This window comes from Montipora capricornis, chromosome 13 (genome assembly GCF_036669925.1).
Source record: "Montipora capricornis isolate CH-2021 chromosome 13, ASM3666992v2, whole genome shotgun sequence".
NCBI classification, from domain to species: domain Eukaryota; kingdom Metazoa; phylum Cnidaria; class Anthozoa; order Scleractinia; family Acroporidae; genus Montipora; species Montipora capricornis.
Genome location: NC_090895.1, coordinates 48586765 through 48604264, shown reverse-complemented (window position 1 = coordinate 48604264; position 17500 = coordinate 48586765). Strand labels below are relative to the sequence as shown.

The following is a 17500-nucleotide window of genomic DNA, read 5'->3' as shown; positions in this document are numbered from 1 at the left end:
TGATTTCGATGAGATATTTTATGGTGGAAACTGAATTTGCAGCTGTTTCGATTGTGTTGCTGGTTTCGTTCCGGTGTTTCGATGATTCTGGTGGTTTTGTTCCGGTGTTTCGTCGTTTCGGCGGTTTCGGTTGTTTCGTTTCGGTGTTTCGGGTTTTAGTACATGCCCACAAAAAGTCCACAGATACATGAGGAAGCTACAAAAGACTGTGGGCAGGCGTAAAGCAACAATAAAAACCGGTAAACATCCTGTACCAAATTACAAAATTAGCGTGCATGGTTTTGGGCAAAAAATAAAGAAACTGAAAAAGAAAGGAATCATTTGCGATGCTAATACCCTACACTGTGGAACGAGTGCACAAAACTTTAACTAACCTTTCCCAGGGTCTCCATTGTCGTTGAACGTGTCTGTTTCGCAGATTATGGCGCGTTTGAGATTTGTATTCTTTTATTTCAAAATTTGTTATCCTTCACAATTTGTTATCCTTCACTATTTTCAAAACTCTTTTTTAGAAATTTCATATAAGGTACTCAACTTTTAAAACAAAATTAAAATTTTCGCGGCTTTAAGAGTGCCATTCAAACTTATTCTTGAATCGGTGGATTGACTTGCACGTGGAAATTTTTTTTAATGCATGAGAACAAAGCTAAAAATTAATAGTATATGAGAGTATGAGAGTATGAGAGTATCTTTTTTGTCGTCCACTTCATTTATATAGCGAGAATGCACGCTGCACACAATTTCAGTCCATGCAGTTTAGAGGGACAGTTTTCATTGGAACCTACGATCATGGACAAATTCCAGTGCACATTTGTGGGACTTCACTGAGGCGCTTCCCCTCTCCCCATCCAATCAACGCTGGGCATAAACTGGTCCACTTTCAGTCCTGCACACTGTTTTCACTTCATTTCCCTCAAGTAACATTTAATGGGGGAAAGGGGATTGCAAAAGAGTCCAGAATATGCGATAAGTGAGTTGAAAGATAAAATGCTGAATTGTTCCGAAGAACTTGTCCATGATTGTAGTTTAATGGCCTAGCTTCCACTAGTTTCCTTAGCTCAGGGGCAGCTAGAGCATCCAAACTAGTAATCGGAATGTCGTAGGTTCGACTCCTGCAGATGGCCACTCTGATTTTTTCAGAGTACCCCCTGAGTCAACATCGAAAAATCTCCTCATTTCATTAATCCGGGGGTTAATATGAAACATCTCGTTCTGTACAATTGCAAATATACTCCATTTCGACACTTCAGCTCTAGCAGTAAAGAGACTGAGATAATTGTCACATGAGCATAACTGGGCTAATATCTCAGACATTTTTTTGCCCTGAAATGCTCATTCTTGGCGAGTAGGCCTTTTGGATGTTGTCCTTTCATAATAGAGTGCTTTCACGTGACGTCATGGCGGCCACATTGGTGTCCCTAAACAAAGGAACGGCAGCCATGTTGGTGTCATCAACTAATTCTCTGGGAATTGAGTTCTGTTATCATGCAAACATTTTCCTTTGTTTCGGTAGAAAAACAAGGTTACTGTTCACGTGTGGGTGAAAACACTTTATACCCCGAAAAATCCCATAATTTCACAAATTTAGTTTTTTTATGACATCACACTTTAGAACTCTGTGAGGTAATCAGAAGGTCCAAGGGTGGGTCGAAGCTGCAGGGTATCATTAGGAAAGGTGTAGGGCTGTTCAAATGATGATCTGTGACCCAAATCTCATTTAAGCCTCAATGGATTGGTCTCGCGTAGTCTCAGAGTTGCATAAACAAAACAAAAAGATAGCAAGAAAGGCTGTTGTGAAAGCTCTATTTTGTTTATGGTCCAAAGGTCAAGCACTCGTAGCCAACTATTAGGGATAAGCCCCATTCCTCCTGCGACCTAAAATAAAATTTGTTGTGACGTTGCGTGAGTCCCATAACTTACTGAAACCTCGTTCCACATCTGGATAGCTGTACAATGTAATTGATGTTGTTCCTTTGGGTTGTTTTTTTTAGGACAGCAAAGGATATTAAACCACTGAATTCCTGCGAGATTCCTCCGGAGAGAATAGAATTATTGGAAGAGGTGGGTCAAGGAGCATTTGGGAAGGTGCACAAAGCCAAATTGATTGACGGATTGGAGTTCTTTAACAAGAATACCAAAGACTGCTGTGAGAAAAATTTCAAGTACAAGATTGTTGCTGTTAAAGAATTGCATGGTGGGTATGAAAGTGTCTATTCCTTGTATGGATCACTCACCGAAGTAATTACCTTGCATTTGTATCCCGGGAGTCAATTAAGGGAAATAAGTACGCAATGCAAGCATCAACTATTTAGCTTTGAATTCAACTGCATTGTATTATTAATTTGGATGTTTGCTCTAGAGAACTGCACCACGATAGTTGAATACCTCTTCATATAGTTTGTTGGCTGTTTGGGTATGGCTAGCCTTTACATCCAATAGCGCTTTGCAGTCTGGAAATCATGTAGTCAGGTGTCAAATATTTATGCCTTGGACATTGTGATACAGTAGCTTTTTGTTTTGCACGAGACACGCGTCTCATTCAGAAGCATGATGCCATTAATGGTACTTCGTAATGTGTTAAAAGGAGTTCCCCTAGGCCTAAGAACTTCAATTCATGTATCGCTCTTTGGTTGGGGTTTTGGATGATGTCATGGTAAGAGGGTCACTTTGTGACTCCTATACCAAGTAAGTTGCATCTCATTATGTAGCAGTATGTCGATGAGTGTGATTGCACTTATGTCATGACACTGCATGCATCAGCAAGCGACTCTCAAGGGTGAACCGGTTTAGGACGATTAAAGGACTACTTTACGGGCTTGACTTCGAAATATAGTGTTGTTGATGTAGAGATAAGGGACACTTTATTTATTCCCTTGACTCAAGTAAACTCAAGTGAAGCTATGATCCTCGCAATTATGAACGCAATTTTTGCAATTGTACATGTAGTTGAAGTCCTGAATTTTTCAGGCTTCTTTACGCAATTGCAAAAATTGCGTTCACAACTGCGAGGATCATATAGCTTAGCTTGATTTCATATCCGCTGTTCATATATGATCCGTTTCATATATAATTTCATCGTAGATTCATTCCTCACGGGAACATTGGAACCCACAACTGCGAGGATCATATATGACCCATTTCATATATAATTTCATCGTTCAACTGTAAACTGAAATTTTATTTAACAATTATTCCACGAGCGCACATCAAATATGAAATTGTAAATAGCTAACGAGGCGCGTAGTGCCAAGTTGGCGATAACCAGTCTCATATCCAACAAGTGCGAATGGAATAATTGTTTTATTAAATTTTCATTACATTCTGAACGCTTGGACATTTGGAAATTAAGGTCAATTAGCTTCCAATTAGGTCATACAGTATATGAGCTGATAACCGAGATTGAGTGAACCAATCATAATATCCGAGGTCAAAGATTAAATAATAAAATATAACCAGGTATAAGATACTGAATTACTTCGGAAATATTCTGTCTGAGTATAAATTATAGCTCCTTGTGGTAATAACTTAGTGCTGAAAGAAAAACTAATGATACCTCGATTACTTGGGAATTTAAGACGATATTAGATGGATACGGGTGTGACACGTCACAAATATGTTTTCACAAAATGTTCCCAAATCGTCAAGTATTACCACATAAGACAAGAACATCATTCTAAAAGCTTATTCTACGGTAATTTTGAGAGTGGAAATCAAGTTTACGGCCGACGGTAAATACAAGCACATTGTTGAGGCCGCATGGAATATTTAATTACGTTTACACAACAAAAAGATGCTAACCCCACTTTGATATGAAAATCCTTTACTATTGCCATAAAATTTATCCAGATATCTTCACTAGGCTCTTAAGAATTAAGCTCTCTGCAGGGCTCGAAATTGCGACCGATACGGTCGCCAATGCGACTAAAACTTTTAACTTGGCGACTGAAAATTCGAGTTTAGTCGCCACTTTGGCGACTATGTTCCTCTGATAAATAAAACACTTAAGGTGAGAAGCAATTTCCTTAGTCTCATTTCTGCTTTTCTTCAAAAGGAAATGCAAATTAAATCTGTTTACCTTTTCCAAAAAAACTCAATCTCGTACCCATAGTCCTCGGGCTTCTTGGCCAGCAGGTGAGCGCCCGGAGGGACTCTGGGATAATCGACTTGAACTATATTTTTGATTGGCCGCTTGCGTAACAATGGCAGTCCGACAGGAAGTCAGTAAGCAATTTGGAAGCCCCAGAATTTGGAGGGAGATTCAAAATCTAAAACTAGTTTCAGTGCTGTTTGATTTTTTCTACCTCAGAAATATATAAATCACAAAAATAATAAAACGACGAGGTTTGAATTATGTCTTTTACCGCACGGGAATTTTCCCACGCTGCTACAAAGTGATTATTGTTGCTGTTGCAAAAGTACCGTGGGAAAACATTACATCAGTCTCTTTAAGGAGCAATCCGTGGAATAAGGTCTTGTCGAAGCCATTCAGAAGTACGGAAACATCAAATTGTAGAAGAAGAGAACTTTTGTGTCGTTTCCACAAAAAAATTGTCGATCGTGTTGATTGCACGATGACATTCTCATTGCATTCTGAACGATGGAATGAACGCTGAAACTCTAAAAATACACTTATCGAAAGCATCAGAGGTTTCATCTTCACTTGCTCTTACAGCAAGCCAATGATCATTTCTCCAGTTTCTTTGTGTGTAAGGCTAAAATTCTTGTTTCTCGAACACTTTCAACCCGCCATTTCTACTGTTTACGGTTTTCTCTTTTCTGTTTCCGGTTAAACTCAAGCATACGTAATAAGACCGGAACCCACGTTTTCTGGGAAAATGGAGTCGATTATCCCAGAGTCTCTCCGGGCGCTCACCCGCTGGCCAAAAAGCCCGAGGACTCTGGGTACGAGATTGAAAAAAACTTGAATTGCGACCTCCGAGAGGACATTACAGCGTCTTTCGCATGATGATCGCGGGCGCAACATTTTGTTCAAAGGCCGCTGCATTCTGTCGCAGATTTGGTCGCAAGGAACCGGCTTTCACCATGTCCTCGATCAAGTGAGACGAGTCTACACCGAAAGCCATGAATTATTTCTCACAAGAGAAGGATACACTGAGCGATTTTCATAATTTGCTGCAGTCTAGAAATTACCAGGAAACAAGATCGTTGTTAGAATGCAAACAAGAAGCGTTTCAAAGCCTTTCAAAAACGTTTGTTCAGAGCGTACGATTTCTCGCGTGCGATGTGAAAGATGCAGTTGTTCCTGGCCAAAGTAACCCTGAAATGTTCTTATTACTTTGTTCGCTTACTGCTTAAGGTAAGATTGTCACGCAGAAGTGTTCAGGAGTTTTTTCTTTCGTGTTTTCATGTTTTAAGTCATTCAAGATCGAGTATTTCGGTCTGTCCCATGCACAACCGCAGCTGCCACAATCTACCAGAAGCCGAACAACAATGGTAATTAAACGAGGCTCTAATCTGAGTTTCTGTTCTTGTACTAGCTGGCGACTGCATTTTTGCATTTGGCGACCATTTTTTCTTTGATAGTCGCCAAAAGGCGACTTGGAATTTTTTTTAATTTCGAGCCCTGTCTCTATGTAATTATTTTCCCGTGATTTCAAATAAAATTCCCTGAATTTCATTCCCTTCGGTGCGGGCCAGTTCTGTCTCCCTCGATGGGGATTTTCGGCATATCACGGTATGATGTCATTTCAACAATCCTTTGTTTATTTCGACCGATTCCAATAAAAACTGGCCAGTGGTTGTCTAATTTCATAAACATCCGATGTGCCAAATTTGTAAGGAAATGGAAGTAACGCTATTTCTCAACAATCTTACCCTGAACGGCTGCAATTTTGCGGCCGCGGTGGAGGGGGGTGTGGGAAATGGATTCAAAAGGAAATTCACATTAAATTGTTGATTGGATGCTCTTAAAAATAACCAAGAAAATTGCCCAAAGAAATGTTTTTGAACAAAATGAGGACCCGGATTTTAAAGCGCTGATTGGCCTTCGAACGACTGAGCCCTGTAGAACATCTATTGCACCAGTAAGGGGCACCCTCCTAGAAGGGTAAACCTTGCCTATTGTATTTTCCACTTTGGTTTACATAAGAGGCAGGGTCACCCTAGGGGTAGGGTCACCCTATCTGCTTGGTACGGTAACCCTAGGAGGGCCAACTTTTTGCCATGTGAACACTTGAGGTAGGGTCACCTTTCTAGCAGGGTCAACTTTTGTGGGATCGGATTACTGTCAGATTGCAGCGAAAGTCTGTAATGAGGGTCACCCTTTCTCCATGTAAACAGGCCATAAAACAAAATGTTCTATTAACTTGCCTGACGCACTCTACAAGCACTTGGACAGAACCATACGATATCACTAGCCTTCACAACCTTTTCTCTGTACCCAACCCTCACTTTCAAATATGCAAAAAATATTTATCCATCGCACGAACCATCCATCCTTCCCCCTCAACTGCTACCTGTACGCCTACAAACATATTGAACTCACTCTCCTAAGCTCCGACTACCCCTAGTTCTAAAAACTAAAACTCCATTGGTTTTTGTTTTCAGTAAGACAAGTTTGACTAGTTAAAGTCGGAAAAGTCCGGAAGTACAGTGAAAACAGCTCGTCTTAAGTTTAGCGGGTTAAAAATGCAAGCTGTTTTCTCAAGCAAAAACCAGGGATTGTCTCGCCTTTATGACCGGAAATTCCCTCAAAGAGTTATACTATCTCGAGAGATGGTATATAACTCATCCTCATAAATGCCACAGCCAATTACATTGCCCGTAGTGACAGAAAAACGGAAATACTGGGTTGTGCTTTACCGCATAGACTGCAGCTAGTCAGATTACAATAAAATAGATAACCGTTCATCACACTGCACATGAAACACTAAGCAACCTACTTTGAAACTGATTTGTTCAACATTATTTCGTAACTTTTTTTCTCAAGAAAACGCCAATGAAGAGGAGAAATTAGAATTTCTGAACGAGATTGATCTCATGAAAGTACTGGGGAAGAGTCCAAACGTGCTGAGTTTTATAGGCTGTTGGACAGAGGCCACTCCACAGAAGACGCCTCTTCGTCTGGTTATGGAGTATGTTCCCCATGGAGACTTGCTTCACTGGTTGAGAGCAAAAAGAAGTCAGGTAATTATGTTAGCCAAACATCATTAGTAAGCCAATTCCTATAGATGCATTAAGTATTAAGGGAAAAACAAAGAATATTACAACATTTGGATAGGAAAATTCAAAGGAGTGTTTTGTCCTAAGGCGAGCTTCACTTGCATCTTAAAACTAAAATCACCTGGCCCCAGTTGTTCCAAGGGTGGATAGCGCTATCCACTGGATAACTCAATCGGTTTTGCTGGTGTTTATCCGCTGGATAGTGATTTATCCGGTGGATGGCGCTATCCACCTTTTGAACAATCGAGGCCTGGGTGTTAGCCAAAACAAATTGTATGGTTGTGACTTTGTGGGTCAATGAGGACCACAAACCGCTTTTTTATGATAACACTTATTGCTTACTTGTATACACAGATTAAAGGTTCTACCTTGGGAGCTGTCGTTATTACTGAAAGCAAAAAACAGTATGCAGAGACAAAAGAATGCAACACAGCTACACTAGACCAGGTATATGCTTCTTAATTTTGATATGATGTTAAATCCAGGATGCAAACCTGATAGATCTTTATTCCATTCCTTTGTGCCATTTTTTTTAAAAACTGAAGCAATATCAAATGCCTAAAACCCACAGTAAACATTATTGGATAGCCTTAAAGTAATTATGTGTCTGCAGCTAAAGCTTATAGATACATGTACCAACAGGCCATATAATTGTGATTCAGGAATGCAGCTAAGTGCCGGCTGCTGGTGAAAATCGCCGCTTGAGAAAAGGGTGATCGCCGGCTGAATCGAGGCTGCATTTGTGCCGTCGATCGAAGCAACTGAGAAGATCGCAAATTATTTTCTACAAAGTTTAAAAGTCATTCGATGTATTAACAAAAAAAAAAAGAATTTCTGTTAGTCGACACGGAATTATCACTAGAATTCGATACTGGACATGAAATGAAAGCGTTGTTTAAGTACTTTTCGGCGTGTCTTCTCTTTCCTTGTATTTGCCATCTTGAAGAATGCCGGGTGTTGTGAATGCCAGGTCCCTTTGATGCTCAGAGCACAAACTTAACGGCCACAACCGAACCAGCTTCGACCTGTTATGTTACACCGTGCAACGCCTGCTGGAACTTTTTTGCAGTGCCGTTGCACACAAGTTTCAACTAAAAGTTTCAACGTGTAACAGTGGCTTTGTGCTGCCATTGATAATTTTGAAGTGACCATGTAATCTGTTGTTTCTCTTACTAGAAGAGTAATAGACATTTAGAGTTATAGAAGGCAAAGTAGAGTGTTAACATAAATTGATTTGACTGTAAAAAAAAAAAAAAATAAACAATGCCAGCCCAAAAAAGGATAATTAACTTGAAGGCTGAGGCTTAAATCAATGTTTGTTAACTCAACTGCAATGAATCTTTTGTTAATTTAACGTAATAAATTTCTCACTTAGGGTGGTGAAGCAGATGGGATTAAAACAGTTGTGTTGTATGAAAACAGCTGCATTTCCACATGTGCCCCAGAACATGAGGAAATCATCGCTTCTGGCAACATTGATTCTGCATCACCCTTGATGTGCTTCCCCTCTACATCGGCAGAAGATCACAAAGAAACAATCACCTCTAGCAGCAATGAATGTGTGATACCCATGATTGCCATTAGCTGCCCTACCACACCTGGGGAAGGACAGAAAGAAGCCCTCCCTTCTGGCAACGATGAATGCACAGTACCCTTTTTAAGCCTCCCTTCAGTAAGTGGAGAAGAATATGATGAAACCATTGCTTCTGGCAACAGTAAAAGCACAATACCATTGTCCAGCATCCCTCCTGCTTATGCAGGAGACGATGAAGGAGATCTCATCGGTGATATCAATGATGAAAGTGGGATTCCTTTGCTCAACTGCTCTTCAACATATCCAGCAGGAAATGAAGGAACTGACATCGCTGATGGCAGCAATGCGATACCTTTGGTGGTAGTTTCGTCATCCGCGTCAAACCAGGAAGATGTTCCCACCAAAAATATGGGCGATGAATGTGATGAGGATTGCGAGTCATTTGCTCCACTTGATCTTATAAAACTTGCCTGGCAGATTGCACGTGGCATGGTAAGCTAATAATGATTGGAATGACATAAGTCAATTTTCGCAAACCATCTGGTTGTAATCGCTATAATTGCTCAGCTAGCTTCAGGGTCTAGCCATAGCAGCAATACGATCTCTCTTTGTGAATGGGAATCTCGATTACCTATACTCTCTCCAAGTCAGTGTTGTAATATTGTTGTGCGCAGCATTAAGGGAAATCTTTGCATTGCTTAAAAGGTGGTTGATTGGTCCTCTGAGCTTTGTAATGCCTGGCTTGGCATATCAGTACATGTTGTTGCTCCTAGTTTCTTTATGATGTTCGGTTAGTATCATACTGATGAGATTTTTAGTGGAGTGGAAGTAGTGAACTCCTATCCTTGTATAAACAAATTCTTTCGTTTAAAAAGTGCTAATACCTAACGCTAAGTAAGTCTATTTGAAGAAATCAATTATGTTGGGAGTCACTTTCACTGGATGTACAATTGGCGTGATATGATCAAGGAGTCTCTTTGGCCCGACGGTTTCTTGAAATTCTCCAGTTCCCAAGCCACTAGCCAGGACTTTGCATCTCAAATCCATAGGAATACCCATGGTTATTCTTTGTCGTTTACAGAGCTATCTTTCCCAAAAGGGCCTAGTCCACAGGGACTTAGCAGCAAGGAACATTCTCGTAGGTCATGGTAAGATAGTCAAGATTGCTGACTTTGGATTGATGAGGCATTTGTACCATGAGGTGTACAAAGTAGACACTGGGAAGAAACTGCCAGTGAAGTGGATGGCTCCAGAGTCAATTTTTGAAGAGATCTTCACCACCAGGAGCGATGTGTGAGTATTAGTTTTGATAACTAACGCAATGCAGTGCGCGTGCAAGGATTGCAATAAAAAAAACATGGCTTCGATACAACAATCATTTTATTTGCTCAATGCATCCGTTATCTGTACTATTTTTCCTCATAATTGAACAAAGTGTTTTGATGGTTTTAGTCTTTTATGAGAAATACATGTTAGAAACGGTAACAATGCACTGAATGCAATGAACTTCGCAATTCGCAGATTTTTCTTTGTTTTGGAAAGAACCCTGTTAAATGCAGGGCATGTGTAGTTAGTCAAAAAATTGCGATTGAATGTGGAAAGGCTTTCTCGGAAATACGCCTATTTCTCCAGAACCACTCGTTAGGATTGAACGCAATTTGGCACAAAGATACTTTCAAATACGTAACTGGAGTATTGAAAAAAATTTAAACTTTAACAGAGGAAATTCTAGATATTCCAGTGAACCTTCAAGAAGAGATAATTAAAGATTTCTCTGTCAATTAAATTTTTATTAAAATAGTGTTAACTTGTGAGCATCGTTACAAGCTTGTTGCATGCAAATTATAAAGAAAATCTAACGACCAGTTTTTCTGCAAATAAACAAAACCGATTTTAAAGGTCTGTTTATATTTATTCATGTTGCCATGGCAATTGCATATACGTCAGCTTAACTATCAAAAAACCGAAGATCGTGTTGTTAACTTTTTACCTACCATTTTTGGGGACCAAAGGATCAAGGGTTTTAGAGAAAAAGGTAAATGAAACATTGGTAGGGAGTCAGGGTGGCTTAGTGGTTATCTATCGGGCCTCCCACCACTGCGAGCCGGGGTTCAATTCTGGCCTCGGCCAGCATGTGGGCTGAGTTTCAGTCGATCTCAACCTGACTCGAGGATTTTTCTCCGGGTTCTCCGGTTTTCCTCCCTCATCAAAATCGACTCGCAGCTATTTAACATCTAGCTGTGGTGCTGTGCTCCGACATCAAACATGGACTGTATAGCGGCAGCCAGAGGCGCATTTGTATGCTTTCAGTCCGATGTCGTGAGCCACGCGCTTCGCAATTCAGTCGTTGACTGCAAGTAAGGGTGATTAGCACTAGCAATATTTAACTATTTAGTTTTGCTGATCCATTTGTTTTACTTGCAGTTGGTCCTATGGCGTGGTCCTGTGGGAAATCGCAACTCTTGGTCAGTGATAAGAATTATTTATACAATTTTAATTAATATATTTTTACCATACTTTTAGTCGTTTGCTGATAATGAGACTCGAATGCAAGAACATGTGTTTTGTGAAACTACAGTTATTCAAAAGTGTGTGTATCATCTCTTCGATATTACGATAACCTGGCCCTGGCCTGGCCCGGATAACTTTATCCAATAGATAAGCCTCCATCTTTTTTTCTAAAAAAATATACTCCACATTGCACAATTAAACGTTGGCCACTTGACTGGCTGACTGACTTGCTAATGACCCACTTAGCATCTGACCTGTTGAGCGAACGAACAAACAAAGGAACGATTTTCTTATTTATTTTTTTGCACTTTAAAAGCCCATTACATAAATTGTTAGTGACAGAGTGGCTGAAACAGTATGCTTATTAAATTGAAGCAACAATTAGACTATTGCACAAGACCGTGTTATTAAAGCTTGTCTCAGTGCTGTTTTTAGCTTTATATATAAATTTAAATTGGTTGCCTTACTTTGACAGAGTAGGTACAGGCTTTTGCTAGCAGGTGATCTTTAATATATGAATACAAACCATGATTACGTTTATTTTGGAGACTAGACGTTGGGTTGTGAGTCATAAAATTTACACACAACCCGCGAAAAGTTCCCATTTCTTCGTTTCCCCGCCGTTTACTATACTATGTCATATCTTGATTCAGGTAAAGGAATGTGTTAAATTAGAGTACTTTTGTTCTAACTTAGATGGCCATATAGGATATCACATCACATATCAAGTCTTATTCGAGCCACTTACGGAAACTAGAAATGAACCGATGATCAGTAATAGTAGTACGACTGAGTGGAGTACAATTAAGGGAGTAATCGTGCAAATGATTTCAAAATTGGCCGAACGCGCAGTGCGAGGCCGATATAATTTAGGAAGTAATTGTGGAAATGGTTTCAAAATCAGCCGAACTCACAGCACGAGGCTGATTAGAAATTACGCGTAATAGGTACGATTAGTTTTAAAAGCTGCTACTGTCCTGGTAAGCGAAAGTTCAGTTTGGTTTTCAGTCCTTGGCTTTAAATCGTTGCATCCTTAAGCTCCCTATTCACGAAGTTAGGGAGAATGACCAAGAAAGATGAACTGGCGTTTCTAGTGCGTCTTGAAAGAAAAAGTGCATTTTCTGTTCACCGCTTGCTAGTTGGCACTTGTCTGTATAAAAAATTGAAATGAAAGTCTATGAGTTTTGTACTCTTGGTTCTCCGCCTTGCGAAACAATAGGCAGAAGTCCAATTTATATTATCACTATTGTCAGTCTACAGTCCATGAACCCAAGTCACCTCTCTTGGCTAGTGTCCAGGGTTTAAATTTTTCTCAGATTCTCTGTACACAAGTGTACTTACTTAACTGGTATTTTTTCTTTATAGTTCAAGAAAGCAGGCTTGATTTTTAGTACGTTTTCGGCTATGTAAAGTTCCTTCTAGGAAAAAAAAAACCGGTTGTTACTGATGATGCTGCCGATCCATCCATCTAGGCCCGGAATTGTGTTTAAGTCTTGCACTAATTCGAGTGCTGAGGACAGGGATTTTACTAAAGCAATTAAAATCAATGTAGCATCATCCGCAAACTGGGGTATATTTACTTCGTGATTATCTGCGTAGACACTTCTTATGGTTGCGTTGTTTCCAGTTGCTTTGGCCATTACATGTACCTCCACGTAAAGGATAAAAGAGATGCGTTGACAGAAAACAGCCCTTTCTTACAAACATTGAATGAAACATTGAATGAAAAAGCCTGGGCAGGCTGACTGACAGATGGATGGACTCATGCACTGACTGGTTCGATGAGTGAAACGTCTAGCCAAATGACTGATTGTCCAACTGCCTATCTGGCTGACCTACCGACCCACTCTGACTGACTAAATGAATGCGTTATCAAAGGAGCTGGCTGGTTAACTACAACTGTAACCGACTTGATGAGTTACTCAAAGGCTAACTGGCTGACCGGCTAACATTGACTAACAGGCTGACTGACTGACTGAATGACTGAGTAAACAAATGAGGGAATGAACCAAATCTGGCCATCCAACTAGTAAAGCAACTATCCAAAAGACTGAGCGGTTGACACAGAGACTGAGTGGTTAACCAATAGATTAATTGAATAACTGACTAAAAGGCTGAATGAGCAAGGAAAGAAATGAAGGAAGTTAGTGTGATGAATGAGCAGACTCACAGAAATCAGATCACGCACGCATCACGATCACGCATCACGAACGGGGAAACATACTCAGGTTTTTTTTTGTGTGTTTTGTTTTGTTTTGTTTTGTTTGGGAGAGGGGGTGGGGTGAGGAGAGGTTAAACGTCTGTAAGATAGTCCAACGCCAAGGTTTATACGTGACCAATCCGCCACTTTTTCCTCAGTTCATGATAAAAATAGGCCGAACGATCTCGATTTTCCCAAGTTTGTGTTTACTTGTTTATTGTGAGGTTCAAATGTTTATGAAATCGGGGTTTTCTTTAGTAAAACACCTCGCTTTCTTTAAATGGTTTATGGTGTGCCTCAAGACATGTTATGTGAATAATTTACAGGGGGCTCACCTTACGCTCTGAAGAAACACAAAGAGGTCTTGGAGAGCTTGAAGAGTGGTTACAGACTGGAAAAACCTGACATGTGCACAGACCGTGTGTAAGTTCTCCCTAAGTAACTATAGACAGGAAACTTCATATGAAACCATTTTAAGAAAAGTGTGGCACATACGATCGAAGGAGGAATGTTTTGAATTTCATAGTGTGAGTGAGTTGTTTGATCTGTTTTCATGCCTCTTTGCATCCGTCTTCCTGAAACACAAAATGCTTGATGATAACTACTAGGCTAACTACCAGGTAACACAGTTGAAATTTGTTGCGACTTCATTAGAATGTGAGTTTGAAAGAAAGACCTCCTGTCGTATCTGGTCTCGCAGAACTCAAAGATGTACAAAGCCACTGGCTTTGCCTTAGTTTCCATTTCCTCCAACTCACACTTCCTGAAACGACACAAGAATTGACTGGAGCTGCATTTACATGGATTTCAGAAACCGCCTTTAGGTATTTTACTAGTTTACCTACATTGTAGAAATGCTGCCGAGGGGAAGGGAGATAGTCAAGTAGGCTTGCAGTAATTTACCGACGGTTCGCTGGCGAAGCTGCGATAACGTTTATCACGGATAAAAGAAGCAAAAATGAACTACAAGACTAAAAAACAGAGCAGTTTTACAGGTTACCTCGAATTGGGAAAGTAGCTGCAAGCTTCTGTTGTAATTATAATCTTCTGTGTAGCGAGCAATTTACTCACATTTATTAGGAACGAAGACTCTGGGACGTACATCTTAAAGGCCCAGTTTCACCCATTCGGCATTGCGCCCATTTGTTATTGTTTTCAAATGACGAAATGATTCCTCATTGGCTCTTTGCTTATCGCCGGTTTCCTCTGTTTCTTGTCGATTCGAAGCGCGCCAATTTAAGATTGTCTTTTTCACTTTCTTTGGCTAATAAATAAATAAATTGGTTTCACTGGATCCTGTAGTGGTTCTAAATTGAGTGTTGTAAAACCAAAACCAAACGCATTACTAAACAATTACCAGTAGACCTCTCAGCCATTCAAGTGAAACCAGAACAGAAGCAACTGCCCGATTACTATCAACACTCAATTGACTTCCTTCGATGACTGAAGTAAAAAACTCCAATAATCTAAAAGAAATTGCTCAAGCAAAATAATCAGCTTCTTTTCCACAATTAATGTTAATGTTAATGTTAATGGTTACAGTGTAATCATGATTACAACTGCAGACCACACTACACTAAATTATGATGAATATTAAGTCTATAGAGCCTGCAAAAGACAGAGACACCAAGGCTTTTTAAAAATTTTGCACTGTAATGTATAAATCACATTTGAAAAATAAAAAAAGGGCTGCTAGGACAACTATAACAGGACAATAACGAAAAAAAAAAATTCAACACTTTTTATGATCTGAGATCGAGGGGCAGGTGTGATAAGACTCATTTCCACAAGTTGTGTATACATGATAACCAAGATCGTACGAAGTCGAAGGTAACTCATCCCCACCGGGAGAAGGGTCTCTGTCAGCTCTAAAGCAAAATGTGAACACAAATTCCCATAAGTTACCGCTTCATTAGGAGCAATATAAGCTTAGCTTCGATCGCCCAAAAACGAGAACGCTTACTTTTATACGCGGTCGAAATCGAAAGCTTACGTAAAGCAAGCTCACCTTCGATGTAGAAGATACTCTGCAAATTCGCTATCCGTAAACTTCCCCAGACTGACTTTCCTCTCTTTACAAAGATTAAACACGGATTGGCGAAGACGAATATACTGAGCGGAACCCGGTAAACGGGGCCTTCCAACACGCGTAGTTCTCTTCTTATCCTCTTCAGTCACACCACAGCTACATGCTCACACAAAATGATCGAGCTGAACGCCTTATTAAAATCTTTATCGGAAATATAGATGAAAAGCAAGAATATAATAACAAAGAATTCCTATTTACATTAATTGCAGAAACTGAAATAGAAAAATAACTACGGATTGAAATGGATTTCGAAGTGATTCACTCAGGCGCGCAATGCATTAAGGGTGAAACTGGGCCATTAATTCCTCAATTCACGCGTAACCACAATTCCTTGCGACCCTGACCTTTCCGCGACCACAATTCCTCCCGTTTCGAAGAAAAAATTTGTTCTTCTCCCGATTAGAGAGCTGCCTCGTTCGTTCGCTTCGGGTTCACTCACTGCGGAAGCAATTACAGTTGAAACAATGTAACATATCCTGTTCAGTAAGCTACACATGAATTAAAGGGAAACAGTGTTAATAGGTTATGTGAAGATCATCGATTTTCCTGCATAAAAGAAAACTCCTTTATTTGTTCATCTTTAAGGTACACCTTGATGACAGATTGTTGGAACCAGGACCCAGATGAACGGCCAAGCTTTGAGCGGCTGTATAAGAGACTTGACGATATGTTGGAGGAGCAAGCGGAGTACTTTAGCTGGGACAATCACGACGAATCGAAATATTATTATAGCACACAGGCGTCAAAGACAGCAGAAGTTGATGAAGTTGACAACCTTGAAGTTGCAAACCTGCCGGATGTGTCCAAGGTAAGTTTTTTAGAACAAACTTCTTGCAGTTGTAGACTTGTGCTTGGCCTTGCATGACAACTGAATTTGTGTATTGAAGTTACCTTCAATCTTATGCTATCATACCTTTCATCTTAGCAGGGGTCAAATGCAGCAGAAGCCGATGAAGCAGTCATAATCCAAGTTGAAAAACCAGAGAATGTGTCCAAGGCAAGTCTTATCATATGAGCTCCAAGCTGCACAGCAATGGATTTGTTCATTAAAATCACTTATGAAATTCCTTAAACTTATGCAATCATACTTTGATCTCATTGTTGGTAGGGGCAAGAAACAGAAGTTTAGGAACAGGAAAATCATCAGGCTGTAAGCACACAGAATGTCTCCAAGACGAGTCTTCAAGCTGAATGATTTACAGTTGTCAGCAAATGCTTGCTGAGCATAGCTATGAATATTTTTAGTTAAAGTAACTTATCAGACTTAGCTATAAAGCTTTGCTCTTAGTCTTCTCGGTTTTAGATTGGCATTGTAGTCAGATTGCTGCTAAAGCTATTTATTTGTTTATTTGTTTGTTTATTTATTTATTTATTTATTTATTATCAAGTGAGATATTACACTGTCTAAGTACAACCAGCTACCAACCAAATAGCCAACTTTCAGGCACATGTTCTTACCGAGACCGACAGATTTTAACAATTTAAAGCTCAAAGATCTGCCTTGTCTTGATTTTGTTTGGCCATTAACAAGCAAGAAAAAAGAAGAATCTCGGACGACACCATTATCGTAACCTTAGGTGCACTCCCCTCGTCTCATGGTCCACTCTGCTCAAACAAACACAATGGCGTGCTTCTAGTCAGTGAAGGCAAGTTTACTTGCACTGTTCGCGAGAAGCAGGTCAAGCCAGAGTTTTTCATTGCTCTACTAGGAGGCATTTGTTGCATATGTTGCATAAGTCATCCAATTGTTAAAACGTCAAAAAGCTGGAATAGGCTGCGACATACTAATTATCATCATTATTTATTTACTTATTTTAATAGTTTATTTCTTCGCATGTTTTGGCAATCCGTTACACCTAGCATTCTTCCATTGTTACGCCTGTAGAAGATGACTGAGTGCTTTTAATAGGCAATTTTCATGATAGCGTCATTTGACTACAACCACTAGAATTCAGTTCGTTTTTCTTTTCTTCTTTAACATTTG

General features: G+C 39.9%; 1 protein-coding gene across 2 annotated transcripts in view; it reads left to right on the top strand.

The window, feature by feature from the left end:
- The window catches only part of LOC138028349 (uncharacterized), a 38478-nt gene that overhangs the window by 19610 nt on the left and 1368 nt on the right, over nt 1–17500 (top strand). The window contains exons 8-17 of one of the 2 annotated variants that reach the window (XM_068875850.1): nt 1992–2194; nt 6950–7146; nt 7537–7629; nt 8558–9208; nt 9798–10009; nt 11141–11181; nt 13754–13850; nt 16102–16324; nt 16445–16513; nt 16625–17500. The exon at nt 16625–17500 is cut by the window's right edge and continues 1368 nt beyond it. In XM_068875850.1, the coding sequence (XP_068731951.1) occupies nt 1992–2194; nt 6950–7146; nt 7537–7629; nt 8558–9208; nt 9798–10009; nt 11141–11181; nt 13754–13850; nt 16102–16324; nt 16445–16513; nt 16625–16645 (1807 nt within the window). In that variant the 3' untranslated portion in view covers nt 16646–17500. Of the gene's footprint in view, nt 1–1991; nt 2195–6949; nt 7147–7536; nt 7630–8557; nt 9209–9797; nt 10010–11140; nt 11182–13753; nt 13851–16101; nt 16325–16441; nt 16514–16624 lie in introns of both variants that reach the window. The other variant, XM_068875849.1, reaches the window with a different exon arrangement.